Source organism: Octopus bimaculoides, chromosome 7 (assembly GCF_001194135.2).
Source record: "Octopus bimaculoides isolate UCB-OBI-ISO-001 chromosome 7, ASM119413v2, whole genome shotgun sequence".
Lineage (NCBI taxonomy): Eukaryota > Metazoa > Mollusca > Cephalopoda > Octopoda > Octopodidae > Octopus > Octopus bimaculoides.
The window spans coordinates 47,642,001-47,661,918 of NC_068987.1; the positions used below are offsets into that span (position 1 = coordinate 47,642,001).

A 19,918-nucleotide genomic window follows, 5' to 3' on the forward strand; every position below is an offset into this window, starting at 1 on the left:
TTGGCATGACCACAATCCAGAACTGGTAAACAAGTATATATATGTGTGTGTGTGTGTGTGTGTGTGTGTGCGTGTATATATGTGTGTGTGTGTGTGCGTATACAAACACAGACTCTCTCTCACTCTCTGGAAATGCTATTAACACCTTTCTACACTATATCCATTTAAGTTTTCTACACAACACAAAGCACACACATTCTTGTTTGTGAGATCATGGATAATCAAGTCAATTGAACACTAGGCAAGTAACCATTGAAGTCAGTGATGCAGAGCATTGATTTGGAAATAGTGGGGTGCACCTGCACCTCTTAGATTTTGCGGGGACAATGGAAACACTGAATATCTTCCTGAAAAATTAGGTTTGCACCCCACAAGCAAATTTTATTCCCATATTTATGATGCAGAATTGTATCCATGGTTGAGATGTAGCACTCAACAGCCAAATCCACCAGCCCCTAAAATGGGTACTGCTGTTGGCTTCACACATCACTATCATGATTAGTAGCTCTGTGAACATAACTGATTCATTGGCTTGAAGTGCTGAGTAAAGTTATTTGTGATCATCTAGTATCCTATCTAGAAGCAAATTTGTTTCTTATATGCTTAAAAACATATAAAAAAAAAACACTACAGTTATTGGAGATAAGCACTAGTTCTATGGATTCTTGTAATTGAGAAAAAAAAACTTATACTACCTTTTAAACATACTGCATTTATTTTATCCAAATATATATATACATTATATAGAAATATATTACAAGTCTATGTTACTATAATGTTCAGCACATCCTGTTTCAATAATCACAAAATGTAAAATCAATTTCATACAATCATTTTACCTACTAGTTATTCATTCAGTAATCTAATAAACATAGAAAAAAAAGGCTGTATATGTCTATAAAAATGTGTCAGCTTTTGGAAAAACACTGGAAAAGAAGTAAACCTAGCCCAAACCTACTCAATGATTAACTTGAAGGAAAAGCACAATTTATTGTATGGAAGACAGGCTAGATATAACTTTACACAAGTTTCTACAGAAGATTCTCATAGAGGCTAAGTTTTTAATTACAGATGTAAATATATTCATTCACTTGGATGTCAATATGGCCAAGTGGTTAAGTAATTTGTCCCCCTCCCTTATTTATACTCACACTCTGCACTATGTTGGGCTAGTGTCTTTTACTATAACCTCAAGTAAACTTGAGGCTTGTGAATGAAATTAGGTAGACAAACTATGTGAAAGCCCATCAAATGGACTATAATTTAAAGGCTGAGCCTTGATTCATACTGTTATGCTGATTCTGCTTGAAAATTACATTAAAGCTACTCATTTCTATGGAATACTCAGTCACTTACATGTTAATCCAATGAAAGAAGTTAAATTAACCTAACAACTGAGTACTCGTCTCCAAAACTGACAGAAAATCTATTCATTTGTTCATTAATTCAAAGCTTCTGTTGATTGCTACTCTGTGCCTCATATTTCCATAGCAACTGGAATTAACTTCAAATTCCAGTTATTGTGAAAAGAGGAGTTTCAGATTTGAATATATGAATAAACTCTACTTTATGAATTGAGTGCTTTTTACCCACGTTTGTAAATTCAAATGTGTGTGTATGTATGTATTGCGAGTTTGTTACAAAAGTATATTAAGTATAAGTTTGTTACAAAAGTATATTAAGTATAAGTTTGTTACAAAAGTATACTCAATAGATGGGTAGAGTAATGTATATTAAATAGGACACTATTTTTCATAGATATTCAAATCAAAACCTTTTTAAAAACATTTTTCCAAGCCATCTGAAGACCACTAGCCTGCATGATATCCTTAATGGCTATAATGGAGTGACAACAATTCTAAAAATATATTTAAGTCACAACTTTCAAAAAATGTTCAATGACAAATTGAGATTTGTGAAATTTATACATTTCTGAAGGGTTTTTGCAAGTGAAATAGAAGCAAAGCAACCCCACCCCCTTTTTTATTTTACATGCAAGCTAGCATGGATAGAATGGTTTCTATATGTGCAATTGCTTTTACAGCTTCTGGGCACCCTTCTTACTACTAACAATTCCATTGTCAAGTATGGAGTGAAACCCATATTTTAGGCACTCAGGCAGACTGAGACAAACAGTATTATGTGCCTTGCCCAAATGAAAAGAAGCTTTCAAGTTAGGTTCACCATCAAAGTAAAGTGTTCATGTAAGCAGGCTATATAAGTAAAAAAATTACCTGTGAAATAAAAGGCAGTTGGTAGACACATAAAAGAAGCTCTGTGACACAGAAGCTGTCATGAAGGCTCCATATTTTTAATGCTTTTTAAAGTGCAGGTAATCCACCAGGATTTAGTGTAGTGAGTTGATGAGAAAACTGCTGTGAATGCAGACTGCAAGGTGAATTAATTAACAAAGAACTTCTGAAATCAAGGATATAAGCCTTGTTTATACACAAGCAGTGTTAAGAGATTTGTCCTGTAGCAGGATGTGAACTTGTGTTATTTGAGACAGGTACCCAGTGCTTCAGTTACCCAGCTAGTGTACCTCTCAGTAACAAAAGTAGTAGTGATTGCAATATTAATGATTTCTGACAATGGCACAAGGCCACAAATATGTATGGAAAAGTAACAGCCAACTGAACCCCCAAAGCAGGATTACCATTGATTTTTCTTTCTTTTTTTTTTTTTTTTTTTTTTTTGTTAGTTCAAATCCCCTCAAGTTCATTTCTGCCTTTAATCTCATTAGAGTCAACATAAATGCAAGGCAAGTACTAAGTTAAATTTGACCTGGGGTTAATATGAGAAGACAGTTACTGTCATCCTCACCTCTGTTAATAATCCTTTCTACTATAGGCACAAGACCTGAAACTTTTGTGAGCAGTGGAGGCTAGTTGATTACATTGAAGTCACCCACCCTTCAACCCCCAAAACTCAACTGATACTTATTTTAGCAACTTTAAAAGGATATAAAGCAAAGTCAGCCTCACTAAAATTTTAACATGAAGAGCAGGAAGAAATGCTGCTAAGCATTTTGTCTTATGTGCTAACAATTCTGTTAGCTTGCTGTCTTAAATTAAAACTTTGTCAGCAATGTTTGAATGCCACATCTACTGTAAACCATATAGTCATTCCAACTACTATACCAAAGCACTATTACAATAATGGGCTCATTGTATACAGTGTTCAGGCGTACTGCAATTATTATCTCATGCACAACATCATGAAGAAGATGCATACAAATGATTGAAGTCAGCCTCTGGCATTGCTATTATGAGTATATTTTCAATGACTATCAGTAACATGATATATCAGTACCATGGAACTGTACCAAAGTACAAATGAAAAATGAAATACATATACTACAATGATTTTTAGTGTTGAAAGTGACCAAGGCAACTGAGACAGCAATTGATTGACAAAAAGTCAATAGCCATTTCTGTCTTCTCACAGTAATATATGTACTCTGTGTTCCAAGCACAAATGGTCAACTCGCAATAGCTTACTTTATTTAGCTTCAGATAAGCACTATGAAGTACTAGAATTCACCACTAAATGAAATTAACAACTGCTTCATTAGCTTGCAGTGCCAAGACAGATCTTGCTGTTAGTAAAAGCTTGTTCTGGGAGGAGTTCCACAGGGAACTAACACAACATAATATGATCAACTAAAACTTGAAGACGTCATATATTACCCATTTCTCAGCTAAAAGGGATTTTATTCCTAGTTAACCTTAAGGCCTATGACAAACACAGGTGATTCAGGTATCAATATATTCTATATTAGCTTTACTTTGTCTTGACTACATTTCTAACATTTCTCAAAAGGTGAATAACTGAGGATTATCTAATTCACATTTAGAATCTTTGTTCTTTCCTAATTCATTCATTGTATGAATCAGAAAATATTGCTCTATGAAGAGCAAACTCATTTTCTAAATCAATTAACTACCAAGATTTCTTTTTTTTTTTTATAGGTATTAATCAGGGGAAATTCAAGCTGAATAGTAACTTATTGACTAAAAATAAGTTTAAGAAAAAAGCCTTGAAGCTTTACAAAAATTTTGATAAGTACAGTTTAACCCAAAATAGGAAAAACTGAAAACAAAATTTTAGCTCTTCCTAACAAAGTAAATTTTGAGAGGCATTCTACAGATTGTTAATCATATCTTACTGTTTCACTTACTGGAGACAATTCTGAGAGATTTTACTTTTGCTTATATGTAATGTGCTGTTAACTTGAAAGGATCAAGAAAAAATATACTCATTCTAGTGAAATAAATATGATACTTATATGCTAGTGCTCTCATGCTTGACATCCTGATACAATTATAACTATCAATACTGCTGTAATTATTAAAACGAGCAGTGGATATGTAACTGAAATGAACTCATCTTTTAGGAGGTGTGTTGTTTTCATCTCAATGCCCTATACTGTCTTGTGACAAAGCTGAGGTGCTTAAACTATTTTACATGAAGCTTGTTGTTGTTGATATATTTCAATTTTGCCTGGCAGCAGATTTCATCTCATCATAATTGTATGGAATAGTACTAAAAGTTCAATTAAAAAAGAAAAGGCAGGATGGAGGAAAAGAAAAGTTAGAGTTTAATAGAGAAACTAGAAAAAAAAAAACGTTGGCATTTAGCCAAATATGGAGGCAGATACAACAAAGGGATATAGTTGATTGAAATGCATCCCCAACTTTCCAAAAATAAATTTGAACACTCGTATTTTATTTTATTGACCCTCCAGGGATGAAAGGCAAACTTTACCTGATGGGATTTGAACTCCAGTACTAACAATTCTGCCAACCCAATACCATAATAATAGTAACACTTTCTGATTTAGGCACAAGGCTAGCACTTTTGAGGGAAGGGGTTTACTGGATTTCATCAACCCCAAGATATGACTCCTACTTTATTATATTCACTCTGAAAAGATGAAAGGCAAATAGGATTTGAACCGAAAGCATAAAGAGCCAGAATATAATGCTATAAAGCATTTTGACTGATTCTCTAAATCCACCACTCAAGTAATAACAATAATTGTTTCAAATCTTGGTACAAGGCCTGCAGTTTTAGGTGAAGGGGTTTGTTGATTTCATTGACCACAGTACTTGACTGCTGCCTTATTGATCTCGAAAGGATGAAAGGTAAAGTTTACCCCAGTAGGATTTCAACTCAGATCATAAAGAGCAGAACATAATACTGCAAAGCATTCTGTTCAATTATCTAATGATCCTGCAAATCCACCAACAACAATAATTTATAAAAGCCAAATGGCTTAAATTCAGAATAAGGGGTAGAATAGATTATATCAATACTAGTACATGACTTACTCATTTTATTGAACTCTGGGGGGATGCAAGACAAAGCTGACTTTGGCAGGATTTGAACATTTGAACTTAGAACATAAAACCGTGCACCTAAATAGCATAGAGCAATGTGTATGACACTAATTAGATTTTCCAACACTATCCTCCTAATAATGATAATTATAGCATTATCAACAGTTTACTCATCACTTCCATATATAGCACACAAGCATGCACAAATTTATAACACATATCTAAACAGTGTTACACACACACACACACATTAATAGTCACATATATACATAGCTGCACACATACACACTTGTGTATGCAAGTGTTCTTTACAAAAAAATTTTTTTTAACTAAGGTTAAATATATTCAGAAATTTCTCACTCAGTAACTAGATATTTTTGGCTTTCAGTTTTAATTGAAGAAATTATATCAATTTCTCTCATTATTAGTACTATATATAACAGGTATATAGAATAGACCAAACAGCTATAAAGCACATATATTTATATACTTAATTTTAGAAAAGATCTTCAAATATAATTTATGAAATCACACACACAGAGAAAAGAAAAATGAAAAATATTTTTCAAGAAAGCATATGGATTTTTGATTTTTCTGAAATGAGAAGATAAAATGTTTCATTGCACCTTACACAGATAGGGATGTTTCAAATTTGAACAACATGACTAATTGTCCTAAATGACACTAAAATTCTAAGAGTTTGAACCCTAGACTCCCACCACAGCAATGTCCATTGGCTAAGGTGTTTAACTTTTACCGGCTCAGCTTTCCAGGTTTATAAGCTCTCACTGTATCTAGTTATAACTAGCCATTGCTAGCACTTTCTAATTGTTGGTTCACTTTATATCAATGAACAAGCCATTTTCACTGTCAAGCTATTCATTCACCTTTGTTCACTTTTTCTGGACCAAGATTCTGGTATTTAAAAAAAAATGATATTCAGCTTGTTTAACAACAGCTTCTGCTCTAGTGCTTCATGTAATCAGAATGAACACTCATCTACAAACCTGGTCATATATAAACATTCTATTCCCTCATACCCTCTTTTAATGTGATTAACTGCAGGGTATTTATTTATATATAATCAACTTTAGTATGTGTTTATTTATAATTAAATTTGTGTGTTTATATGTGTAATTAACTGTGTTCATATATATATATATATATATATATATATATATATATATATATATATATATAGACAAAAATATATAGATGAGAAGACAAATATGTCACAAATGCAAAAAAAATTAAAAGTGAAAAACATTTACAAGTGTAAATAATTGGCCAACACAGATTATAAACTATTTTATTCAAACAAAGATATAATTTAATGTTTCAGGAGGGGAGTTAATGCTACAGCAGTTAAATGGATGAGAAAACAAGGGTGGAAATATTACAAATCTAGAGTGGAACTAGAAATACTGTGAAAGAAAAAAATTAGTTGGAGAGAATTTTTCTTCAACCGCCCCACCTGGTTTTGCAGGTGTCAGCAAGTAAGGGAAATAACTCCTATTACAGTTTGTCCGTGAAAATTTAGCAATTATTGTAATTTACAGAGGTATTTGTGATTAAAGAATTTAATAAAATAGAGACAATTGTTATTGTAATAAGACATAACTGGACTATCAATCTAACATGCTTCTAAGTTAAACAAAGAGTTAATTATAGCTGGGCTGAGAATCTGTGTTTCTGCTTATTCCATACCATTAGGCTAGTATTTGAAGTGGAAACATTTATTTCTATTGCAGTAGTATCTTAACTTCTAAGCCATATATACTCCAGTAGTAAACGTAGAAATAGGTGAACATAAAGATGAAAACAGAAATGAACTGCTTCAAACAGTGTAGATATTTATCATTATTACTGTATTATCACTGAATGCTGGGACTTTGCATTCACTTGTGCAATATTCCTGCTGATAATGTCTAATACATCTCGCGCAATATTCCTGCTTATAATGTCTAATACATCTCAAAAAGTTTCATTTGATAGGTTTCTTTAGTTGTCCCCAGCTATAAGATCTAACACATAAACCAGAGCAAACAACAAAATTACAGTTATTAACACTAAACACACAAATAAAACAGTAGTACTTTAAAACTCAGTCATAATTAGGTATGTTTAAGCCTTTTTATATCAACCCACCCAAAACTGCCTATGGTTCTATGATGCAAACATTTCAAAGTGATCTAAATTAAAACCTTTTCTCAAAATTCCATGTTAATTTATATTTCAAACATCAGCTTAATAATGACAAGGTTATTTTATCAAATTCCTTATTTTCAAAATTAACTGAAACAAAGGCAGTATTTTTCAACAGAAATATAGTAACAAAAGGGTTAAAAGAATTAAACACAAGAAACAAATACACAAAGTGAGTTCTAGCAGAATAAAACAGGTAACAGTATTAAAATATTTCCTACAGTTAAAGCTCTAGTTACAATTTCTGATTTCCTGATCAATAATGTCACAATGTTGTGTAGACATTTTTGAAGACCCTGTATTCATTTATTTACAAGTCTCTACATCTTAGGACCACATACTTGGCTGATAATAAATACAGTGATGGTTAAAATACTGCTAAATACTACACTTCAAAAAGAACAAATGTTGAGATATTCATGTGCCCTAACTTATAGCATACTCCTAAGCATTTTGATTGGCTGTCTCAATGCAATAAATTTGCATAAAGCGTTGGTTGAGGTTATTTAAAATAAAATATATTAAAAAAACTACCAACAAATATTCTAGAACTGAACAAGAGAATAAAAATAATCATTAACAATCACATGTAAATGAGATCAATTAATTATATTTAAAACCAGTTTAATAAAAAAAAAAATATTAGAAAACTTAAACTCCCAAACACAATTGCCAGTAAAAATTATATTCATGAAAGTTTGGTATTAGTCAAAGGGTAAAGCTTTTTGTATTCAATTTTTAAACTTTAAATGAACACTAAAGTGAAATATTCCTGAAAGTACTTAAGAACTTGACAGTTGTTTTAAAAAGTAGTATGTGTCATTCCAAAACATTTCATTATTATTACTGATAAAGATATTCATAAATATAAAGATACTTATAAAGCTATTTGTTCAGCTATGGTTATTTTTAGATTCTGTTTAGATAGCTTTAAATAATGCACAAATGCACAATTTCATTCCTCTGATGGTACTTTAAAAGAACATCAATATTGAAGCTTATTACTTATATTTGATCACAGTCAATTCCTGCACTATAAAGTTGATTGAATTAATGCATTATAAAAACTTAAAGATATTTGTCAATCTTATATCATAAACCCCAAATGAAATTTAGCTTTACACATAGGAAAGAAGGGTATTTATTTATTTATTTATTTATGTGTTTCAGTCAAGTGGCTGCGGTCATGCTGGTGCACCACCGTGAGGTGTATTAATATATTTTTGTTTTGTAAATGGCTTGAATAAACTGGTTAGATAGAACTTAAATTCAAATGATTATATTTTTCTATTTATTCAGAGGAAGACAAGTAACATCCATAAATTTTGCAGGTCCTCACAGACTAGTGAGATCCATACTATTAATGCTCATCTCACACTGCCTCAAGGGCATGAAAGAAGGGTAAGAAAGCCGCAATTCTGGGAATAAATGATTGGGAAAATGTTTTTAGTGCAGGGCTTAGTGGAGGAGATAGAGAAAGGATGACAAAAATAAAAGTGGAGATAGACTGGACAAGTATGGTGTGTGTATGCATGTAGATGGGTACCTTGGTTGGTATGGAGCTAAGCCTATTTGAGAATTAAGGTCTAAAGAAATTCAAGCAAAGATTTTAAAATATTTATCTGTGTACAAATATCAACAGTTTATATTTAAAAAAGAAATTAACAAAAAGGTATAAACAATGTAAGAAAGGAAGGAAAAACTTTGAGCAAATCAGGTTTGAACACAGTTGAATATATAGATTAACAAATGTTTTAATATAATTTTGAAAATAAATTTACATATTTCTTTTCTCGCTGTATATTTCACCCCAACATGATTAATAGCATTAACTACTTCATTTGTTGGCATTAAAAATGAGTTTCTGAGGCTGTAGGCAAAAAGAAGTTGTACAGAGCCCACATTAACAGTTATATTTATGTTGTTGGTTGTAGTCAGGTACAAAGGCTAGAGTTAGTAGTGGTCAAATAATGTATATAGTATCAAGTTCCCAGTATGTGTACATGAACCAGTAATTTGGTGTGACACCATGATACTTATGGCCTAGAATGGATACTTGTGAACAAGTTTCAAATCTACAGTTCTGCAATTTAAATTTGTCCCAAGTTGACTAAGTTTACGATACTGAGAAGTTGTTTATCAGACACATTCCAACTGATATGGTCACAAAGTGAAATTTTGTGAGAAAGGTCTGTAGGCAACAAAACTATATCCTATCCTGATTAATACTCAAGAAACTTGGTAAAATGTCGGCTCTATGAGGCTGTCTTGATTAATCCTTTTTGTTGCCAAAATTTTAGTGAAATACACTGCCTTTGTTTCAGCCATCATTAAGCTGGCCATTGGAAAATAAATTAACATGAGCTTTTGATAGGTTTTAATTTAAATCACTTTAAAACCAGCAGTTTGTATCACAGGATCAAGAGTGATCTCAGGCAGCTTGGTATAAGGGTCAATTATATCCACCACATATATATATAAAGGATTAACTGATTATTTAACATTTAGGTAAAATAAAGCAATTGCTAAACTATTGCTACTTAGTCAATGATCAAAGGTGTTCCAGCCATGACCATCCTAGTTTTGCATACCAAGGGCTACAAAGTTCACAGTAGGATATGATTTGTGGTTGATTTGGCTGTGGAATGATTACATAGAGGCTCTGTCATTGGCTTCCAAATGATTATATGTAATCAATGTTATAAATTAAATGGTTAATCAGTTCTATTTCTTTTTTTCTTGTAATAGAAATGGCAATTGTGATAGTTCATGCCATTGGATAAAAAATGTAATGAAGAGAAATATCTATGACTGTCAGTCTAAATCACTCGGTTAGGGCTTGTGTGCAGGGTGTGTATATGCATAATTAAATGACTTATTCCAAAAAATAGCTTGTGAAATAAGATCATCATTTCACCACAATGTGGTACAAACAGGAACCTGTTGCTGGGTTGATGTTGTCTGTCTTTTCACTGTTCCCTTACTGCAAAATAATACTGACCATCACAACAAACAAGTGGCATTGCAAATTGTAAGGGAGTTGTTTTCTCATTAACTAGCAAAATGCTGAGTTGAAACCCCAACCTCCATAGGTATGACTTGAAATGTGTATGAGCGTATGGCGTCATCTTTATCCCCAAGTGTGACAAGATAGTAACCATGTTTTCTGGTCTTAAAGATCAAAAGCTATTTATAAATCAGTTTATATAAACAAAAGAAATAACTAATGAAATAAATAATATATATCTCAATAAAACTTTACTGGTCAATAACTAAGAGGTAAAAACTCAACACCAATGAGCCAATGGAGGTGCCTCCACATGTTTAATTAATCTGCTGGAAATAACAACCAGATCTGTTTTGAAATAATACTAATGTCGTAAGTGATTCATGTAGTGCTAAGTATGAAATAAAAATGGAATGATCATAGGTGGTACACCTTTTAATAAGTATGCTAGATAAAGACTGACAAGGGACTAAAAGAGAACAACTTAACACTTATATAGCAAATGTCAGCAGAATAATTTCTAATTGTGCTCTCTAGAAATAAGAAAAGAAAAAGTACTGGTTTCTTATGTAAAAAGCTTCAAGTATATAATAAGGGAAAGAAGGAGATGAAAAGTTAGGGTATTCAGGATTATCCCAATGGTATTTATTAGACATGAAAATGAATGAAATAGCAAACTAGAAACTAAAACTTTGCTCCTATAGAAAAGAGTTACAAAACCTGATGTAAAGAAAGCAGATCTTATTACTAAGATATGAAATGGCTTATAGTACCCTCAGCTCCATGGTAGTAATCAAGATGTTAAATAATTTATGGCACCCTAAGCTCCAAGGTTGTGACTTAGATATGAAATATTTTACAGTGCCTACAACTCCATGGTGGTGATTTAAATGAGGAGGAGACTGAAATAATGAAAAGAGACTTCTGGAAAGTGAACACCTGACATGACAGATTGAAACCAATTCCAGAGTTGGTAACACATTGTATCTGTTTGGCCATTTCATCTCTACAATATCAGAATAGCAAATTTAGAATAAAAATCCCCAGACAAGCTGAAAGGAGATACATATTTCTTTTTGCTAACAGTGGCCACTATCAACTAGCTGGAACGAGTGAAAGAGAGACTGCTTTTGGATAACTAGAGTATGTATGTAATTGCATTCATATTCAACATGTGTTCCTATGAAAATGCATTGTTACTTAATGTAGCATTTCAGTCATTCTTTTATGGAACTGGGCATTAATTTATTGTCCTTGTACTCATATGAAATATAACCCTTACTGATGGACCTTGATTTAAAAAAAAACAAAAAAAAACACTAGATACCTACAGATACAGACACAAGGCAAGGAAACACCTACTATACAAACAAGTGCAACTTCAGCAGATGGCATGGTGTATAGAGTTTAAAAGTGAGTAAAACAAATCATTTGGTATTAATAGTCATTTGGTATTGTTAATCTTTGGAATGTAAACAAGTAAACTATATACCATGCTATGCTGCTCTTTAATTAACTCGAAATAGTACCAAAGGTGAAGCATGTCAAAATGATGACCTTTCAAAATTTGAAAATTCAACTTTTGACTAAATGTAAACTATTAAATAGTTTGTTCGTGCCTTATTTGGGGTCATAATTGGATAAATTGAAATGATGAAATAAAACACACATGCAAGATGTAATAGCTTCTGAGCTATGAAGAACTTCAAAGGTCAGTCAGCATCTGAAAGACAAATCTCTCTCTGGATAGGATGCCAGCCTATCACAAGTGACTTTTTGAAATGGTTTAATATTTCTCTTTCCTTATTTATCTATCTATCTATCTATCTATCTATCTGTGTGTGTACTCAATAGAGCAAGGTCAACTGAAACCAAAAGTGTATTACCTAAATATATAAAGAACTACCTTTAAAAAATTTCAAAGATAAAACCTTAGAAGGTAACAGCCCAATACCATATCCACTTAGCATTTGTATGCTGTCACAAGTGCTGTAATGTGTTTCTAGATCAGAAAAAAACTTTTCAATGCTCCAGACTATCTGTCTAAATGTAGGTGTCATAGCTAGACAGAGTCCACCACAATAAGTATGGAAGAGTTGGGATGGTCTTGTCTATCAGACAAGCATTTTGTTAGCTTCAGTGCCAAGCTCAAATCCTGTTGCTAGCATAAACTGGAATGTTAAGTATTGCCAAGCTAATTTTCCTGAGACGCCCAATACAGAAGCAGGATGTGGGGGGAAGTAGTGGTCATGTCTCCCTGACTCCTTAGGTCACACCATCAAACTTTAATTACTTCCTTCATCAATCAGCTACTTAACTATCTATTAGGAAATGTAATATAAACATGAACAAAAAACTAGAAACTAAAAGAACACTCAAAACAAATTTATAGAAGAACAAACTACGAAAAAAAAACTGGATGAACACTCAATAATATCAAATATGAAGAAAAAATAAACTCTAAAGTAAAATTATAAAATATAAAGAGTTTCAACTTTCCATTTTTTTTTCTTTCCTTTCTTTTCTCTGGAGATCTTCATTGGAATTTTTCTAAAATATAATTATTTGTAATATACAAAGGTTGGTAGTGCTTAAACCTTTGGCTAAGCTCTATAGAAAAAGAGAGCAGCAACAGTACCAATAAGTAAAAAAAAAAAACTAAAAAAAACACCTAATTACAATGAATAAAAAGATGAAAATTGAGAAACTTTCTATATAAAAAACCGACCCAAAACATGAATTTGTGTATTTTTGCTGGACTATAGTAAAAAAAAAAAAAAAAAAAAGTGTGTGTGTGTGTGTATAGAGCTTTACAAATAAAATGACAAGAATGTATATATGCATGTTTGTAGGAATATACAAAGATGCGTGTACAAAAAGGCTACAAATGTATATCCATATCAGAACACCTGCATGTATGTTTGCTGAAAGTACCAAGTTCATCAGAAAGTAGTAGAGAATAGAAGAGGAAGTAGAAGGAATGTTCCAGAAACCAGAGCAACACCTGGCCAGGACTTACTTTGCTCAATTACAGCAGGGATTGCACCATTTGCATCTGCCTCTTCTACCACAAGAGATTTGTTGTTTTTCTTTTTTAGTATTAGCTGGCCATTCCAACCATCCTCATCAATACTCATACATACACCCATCTGTATTATATTGACAGTATTTCTTCTGAAACTGGCTTTATTCTTTGAAACAGGAATTCATTAAAAATGTCAGTTAAAACCCTCAGACCTCCACAAAAGAAGATATGGAGAGAAAAAAAAAAGGGAGGGGTGCCATCTTTTGTACTACCACCACAAATATAAAATCTTATTAGGAAATGATGAAGTACTATACAAGTCATCTTGTACACACACACACACACACACACACACACACACAAATAAAGCAGTTTATATATCAAGGTAAGTCAAAATCTCAAGACATGATTATTAAAAATACAAATTTACTACATTATCATAAATGTCATTTGTCATACCAAATGACAGCATAACTGCCAGAGCTTGGCTATGGATAATGCTTGTCTGTTCTTAGCAAGAAGAAATCAACTTTTTATATATATATATATATGTGTGTTTGTGCATGTAATTTGAATAATCAAATACACTATTTCATGTACTGAATGTGGGCACAAACATTTTCATCATATAATTTAAAATATGTATAACCCTAGCTTCAACTCTAAGCCACCTTGTAGATGGACGAGAGAAACCTGAGAAAAAGAAAGTGCAACACTGTATACTGCCTTCTCTAATTTTGTCTTTTTCCTAATATTTATTTACCAATAAAAAAAAAAGGCAGAAATTTAAAAAAAATTCCTGGAGTTAATTGGAAATTGAAAGACCACCACATTTTTGACTACGCTATAACAGAAAGTATGTATCATCATGATAACAGTGATATCTGGAAAATATAACTACCAGACCATTACATTGTATATTTTTAAGATCAATAAAATATAATTGGAAGATAACTAATTTAATATCATGATTTTTCTACAATAACTGAACCAAATTGAAAAAAAAAAAATCTAAAAGATAAATTTTTTGGGAGGGGACTATTTTAACCTTTTACCTACCAGTGATCTCATATGAGATCACTTAAAAATTACAAATTTCGTAATTATCTGTCAATATTTACACATACCTAACCTTTTTGCTAAATCTACTAGGTATATTTCTCTGATATTCAAATGAGGTTTGCTAATTTTTCACCCAATATCTCGCTTATTTCTATTTAAAATGTTATTTTGATAATCCCAGCGCGTTTCTAAGGCTGTTTTATGCTAGAAATCAAAGTTTCATAAAAAAATTCCAGTTAATAGAATTATGGGAGGTAATGGGTTAAATCCTAAATATAATGAACTTATTGTATACAGTGCTCAGGTGCAAAAGAAAGATAGATTTGATCCAATATAAATTAAGAAAGCAAATGCAAGTGCCAGCTTTTGTCCTATCATGAGGGGTATATTTAATATATACAATTATTGAATTTTGGTGAAGTTATTATACACCTTACATAATATATAGTTACAATGATAATTATATTCACTTTTAGTTGATTATTTCATAAAAGGTAAACAGTGGAGTGTAATATATATATATATATGTATGTAATAATATTACAGAATGAGAACATAAATGTGAATATATATGCATGTGTTTTCAAGACTGAAGCAATTTGACTTAGTCCTAAGACACAACAGGATCAAATCACTTGCCAAATCAGTGTAACAAGAATATACAACATATTCTATGAATAATTGTTGCTTAATGTTAAATAAATCTGAGGTAAAACTCTAATAAAAAAGAAAAAAAAATCAAGTATCAGATATAATGGATCAGTGAGTGAAAATTACAAGTTCACTTAATGACAAAGTTCTTATTGTGTATACACAAACAGATGTATACAGACACAATGTATACAAATATGCATTGTGCTAGGAATCTGTCGAAGAGTATTTCTGGACTTAAAAAATTTTAGTCATCTAAAATCTATGGATAAACATCATCAGATGTACACAGAGAAAAGAAAGAATAAGGTAAGTAATCAGGCTTCTGCTATAAAAAGACTGGCCATTTTAAGTGTTTTATTTAAAAATTTGGACAAGAAACAATCATTCACTGTAACAAACATTATCACACAATTCATAGAATATACACTCACACATGCGACTTGTAATACAAAATACACTAGACACACACGTGTGTGTGTGAGAGAGAGAGAGAGAGAGAGAGAGAGAGAGAGAGAGAGAGAGAGAGAGAGAGAAAGAGAGAGAGAGAGAGAGAGAGAGAATTTAAAACTCAAAAATCTTCATTAGGCTAGAAATACATATATGTATAAACACACACATATACGCAAACATATTAGCAATGAATCACAGTAAACATGTGCTTTACTATGCTTTTTCAATTTTGAGATCTGCTTTCAAGAAAGGAGCAGTCTGAAGTTCTAATTTACTGATTGTTGTAAATTTGAAACCTGAGTGAAAGCAGAATGTGCATGCATTCGTGTACACACAAATGCATGTCCAAATGTCTAGCCTGAGACAAAGTTTTATGAGCAGCTAAATACAGCAGTGACTCACACAATCCATTCTCCATCAAAATTTCTTAATTGTCTTTTGGTATATAGACTGCTTTGAAAAGTGTATAATATCCATACAACAAGGAATGGTCTGAGGAATAATAGTTGGCATTTTTATTTGAAGGAATGTTTCCAACAGCAGGCAAATATGAGGTATAAACTGGGAGTAGCTAAACTCTATATGTGAGTGTGTGTCTATGTGTGTGTGTGTGTGTGTGTGTGTGTGTGTGTGTGTGTGTGTGTGTGTGTGTGTGTGTGTGTGTGTGTGTGTGTGTGTATTATATTATCTACAATGCTTATTAAAAGTACTAAAACAATGCAGGTTTGATTTTTTGTTTTGTATAATTTTTTTCCCGTTTTTGATATTTTTCTCTCATCCCATTGTGTTACAATAATAATAATGGAGATTGGAACAAAATTATGGGATTTCTTAGAAATATTCAAGAATTACTAAACATTTAAGATTGAATACCTATGGGAGAAGATGAGAAATAAAATTCCATTTAAAAAATAAGAATTTCAAGAATCATTTCTTAAGTTTCATGGAACTCCCATTTATGAATGGAAATTCTTTAAATATTTGAGAAAATAAGAAAAAAATTCATTGCATTTCGAAATATTCTAAATATATTTTTTTTTAAATCTAAAAAATTTGATATTTCATTTTGTCTTTGGTTGAGTTGAATGATTATTTCTATGATTTCATCAAATTTTTATAGAAAACTTCAATCTCTTCAAAATTCTTACGTTTCTTATTTTCACCAACTGTCATACAGTTTTGGAGATCACTTTAGCTGTTTTTAACTGATTTCAGTGTTCCAATGGGGTTTATTTAATTGACTATTAAGAGATGAACAACAAAGTCAATCCTGGCAGAAGATGAAGTCAGAACATAAAAAGACACAGCTGAAGAATTCAAGGCCTTTAATCTGACACTATCATTTTTGCCATTCCACTTAGAAAGATAATTATTATTAGTGCAGTGGAATAGCAGAAACAGCAGAGCAATGGAAAAAATATCTTGCAGTAATATTAGTTACATCATCCTGCATTCAAAGTCTAATGCCACCAAAGTAAACTTTGCCATTCAGTCTCTGGGGTAGATAAACAACTACCAACTAAATACTAGTTGATGTAATTGACTGTCCCTCACCACTAATATGGCCTTGTGCCCATGTTAGAAATCATCATCATCATTATTATTATTATTATTATTATAGCTCAATAAGAGAGGAAAAATTAAGAAACAACAATTTTGATTATATTTCAATAAATCTCATTGAATTGATTTGAATCCTATCTCAAAATTTTGAGCAATTCAAGAAGGGAGGTGAAAACAATATGCTTGAATATGAGTGACCTATGAGTAATTAATTAGTATATATAATATATATGTATATATATATATATAATGTGTGTGTGTGTGTCTTTTGTTTCATTTTATAAATCAGGTAGGGAAAGGCATATGAAAAAATGAATCTTTAAAAAAAATCATTTTTTTTACTGGGGGAATGTAAGGTAGAGGGTGGGGAGCTTGTGGGGCATTTTATCTTTTCTTTTGTTCAGCCAATAGTCCAATAGTCCATTGTTTAAAACTATTCAGTAATCATAATATACAGACATCATGACTTCATACATGCCATGGGAAGAGAATAGAATAGGGGAGGAGGGAGGAAACAAGTGGGGGAGGCAGTGTGTAAAATAGTGGTGATGGTGGGGTCACAAAGACAATGAAGACATACAGAAAGACAATGTGGACAAGACAAAGTATTTGTGACTTACCAAGTAACATTTTACCACCCGCTAATTAAATAAGTTGATTGAAATAAAACCTCTAATCCAGCCCCAAAAGAGGAAAATTAAGCGGATATTTTATTTGAGGTAGGAAGGATAGAATGATGAGGGAAGGGGCGTAGGATATGAAGATGGCAAACAGATTTGGGGAAGCTTTTTCTTTCTTCCTAAACTGTATTTTTTCTCTAACCATCTCTTCTTTTTTACTCAAAAAGATAAAAACAAAAATATATATATATATATATATATATATATATATATATACAAATCATAAGTTTTCAAGACTAATATTTTGTCCTCCTCCCTTCTTTTACACCTGATTAATACAAGCAACAATAAGTATGAGTAAGTAAGATGTCTTTTTTTTTACCACTCTACTCTTTTCTTTCCCATAGTTATAGAAGTTGAAGGTGGAGAGAACAAAACAAAAATAACAAAATTTTTTTAAAAACAAATCATAGGGCTGGTGGGCAAGGGTGTGGGAGAGCAGAGATCAAGCAGATAATCAGGCTGCAAAATGCTCAGAAGTAGTGGTTAATATAATGATTGGCTGATTCAGTCCGCATGACACAACAGCACTTCATTCCAATTGGTCGTTAGCGCCTTCCAGAACCTAGGTAAAATGGTTAGAGAAAAAGGGGTGTTTTTTAAAAACAACAAGCTTTCCATCGAACAATGAAATTTTTTTTTTTTTTGTTTTTATTCGACATCAAAATAACTTAAGAAAAGAAAGAGAGAAGATGCACATATGTACACATATAAATATATATGTATATTTTTATAAAAAAAAAAAGAAAAAAAAACATTATGCAAGTTCATGATCAGAAAGTACCTGTATGTTGAAGCTGTTTCTGTATGTATGTATGAATGTGTATATATATATATATGTGTCATTTAAAGAGCCAAGAGAAAGCTAGCGTCATGGTTCATGCTAATATTGCACAATGCTTCAATGCGAGATTATTTGGTTTCAAATGAGATATACTTTGAAAGTTCTAGTTGTAAGAAAAGAGAAAAAACTGTGTGGACGTATGTATGTGTATGTATAAGATTCTTCCGATTTTCCAACTGTTGGTAGTTGTAGATATATATATATATATACACACATATATATATATATACATCTTCCTTCAATAGAGCTCCAGGCAAATGGTGATAGTTGTTTATGCATATAAATCTAATCAGATCTTCCCACTATATGTCACATGTGCTGCATGTAGAATGAGGGAGACAAAGAAAGAGAGATGGAGAGACAGAGACAGACAGACAAAGGGAGATATATATAAAGTTACGAGAGGGGCAAGGGTTAATGGGTAGCAAAAGCACGTAGTTTTTTTATTTTTTGTTTAAACACTGGTTTCATGCACGTCATGCCTCAACCTAAACCATGATCTTCAAAGAACCCCTGGGGTGTCTCCTCCTAGAAATAACGGAATAAATTATCAGAGATAATAACTTGAAAAAAAAAGTTTATTTTTAATAAATATTTTTTAAAATATACAGAAAAAAAACACCAATTTAAAGCATCTTAGCACTAGATAAGTTCATATATATATATATATGTATATATATAAAATTAGGGACCTGCTGTCTGGATAGCCAGTGCTTACTCAGACTGCAACTATAAATACAAATAATTTCCAATTCTTTGAAATAAAATTCTTACTGAATGACTGCATAGAATTTAGTATTTAATTCAATAAATGAGGACTATTTTGATGACAGGCAGCTACAATTAATTTCCACTTCCCTCTCAGTTTAAATGTATGAATATTAAATTCCACATGCTTGAAGTCCAGCTCCATTGCACTTAATATATAGTTTGAAATGAAGGCAGTAATCAAACGTGCACACTCTGAAAGTGTATGCATGTGTTTAATAAATAATCTCATTTTAAGAGACATTATTTCATTTAAGAGACATTATTTCATTTAAGTTTATAAAATAGTTATTATATATATATATATATATATATATA

General features: G+C 31.7%; 1 protein-coding gene and 1 long non-coding RNA gene across 10 annotated transcripts in view; one reads left to right on the forward strand and one right to left on the reverse strand.

Moving 5' to 3' along the window:
- The window catches only part of LOC128248373 (uncharacterized), a 68,941-nt gene extending 55,719 nt beyond the window's left edge, over positions 1-13,222 (forward strand). Inside the window, exon 4 of the long non-coding RNA XR_008264608.1 lies at positions 3,972-13,222. This is a non-coding gene — a long non-coding RNA (uncharacterized LOC128248373). The remainder of the gene's footprint in view (positions 1-3,971) is intronic.
- LOC106883384 (AP-1 complex subunit sigma-2) overlaps positions 1-19,918 on the reverse strand; it is a 101,984-nt gene that overhangs the window by 33,982 nt on the left and 48,084 nt on the right. For 3 of the 9 annotated variants that reach the window (XR_008264605.1, XM_052969613.1, XM_052969612.1), the window contains one exon: positions 18,612-19,360. The exons of the other annotated variants lie outside the window; for them this stretch is intronic. Coding sequence is in view for 2 of the 3 variants with exons in the window: in XM_052969613.1 (XP_052825573.1) it covers positions 19,316-19,360 (45 nt within the window). In the remaining variant the exon portion in view is untranslated. Of the gene's footprint in view, positions 1-18,611; positions 19,361-19,918 lie in introns of those variants that run through there. 9 annotated transcript variants of the gene reach the window in all.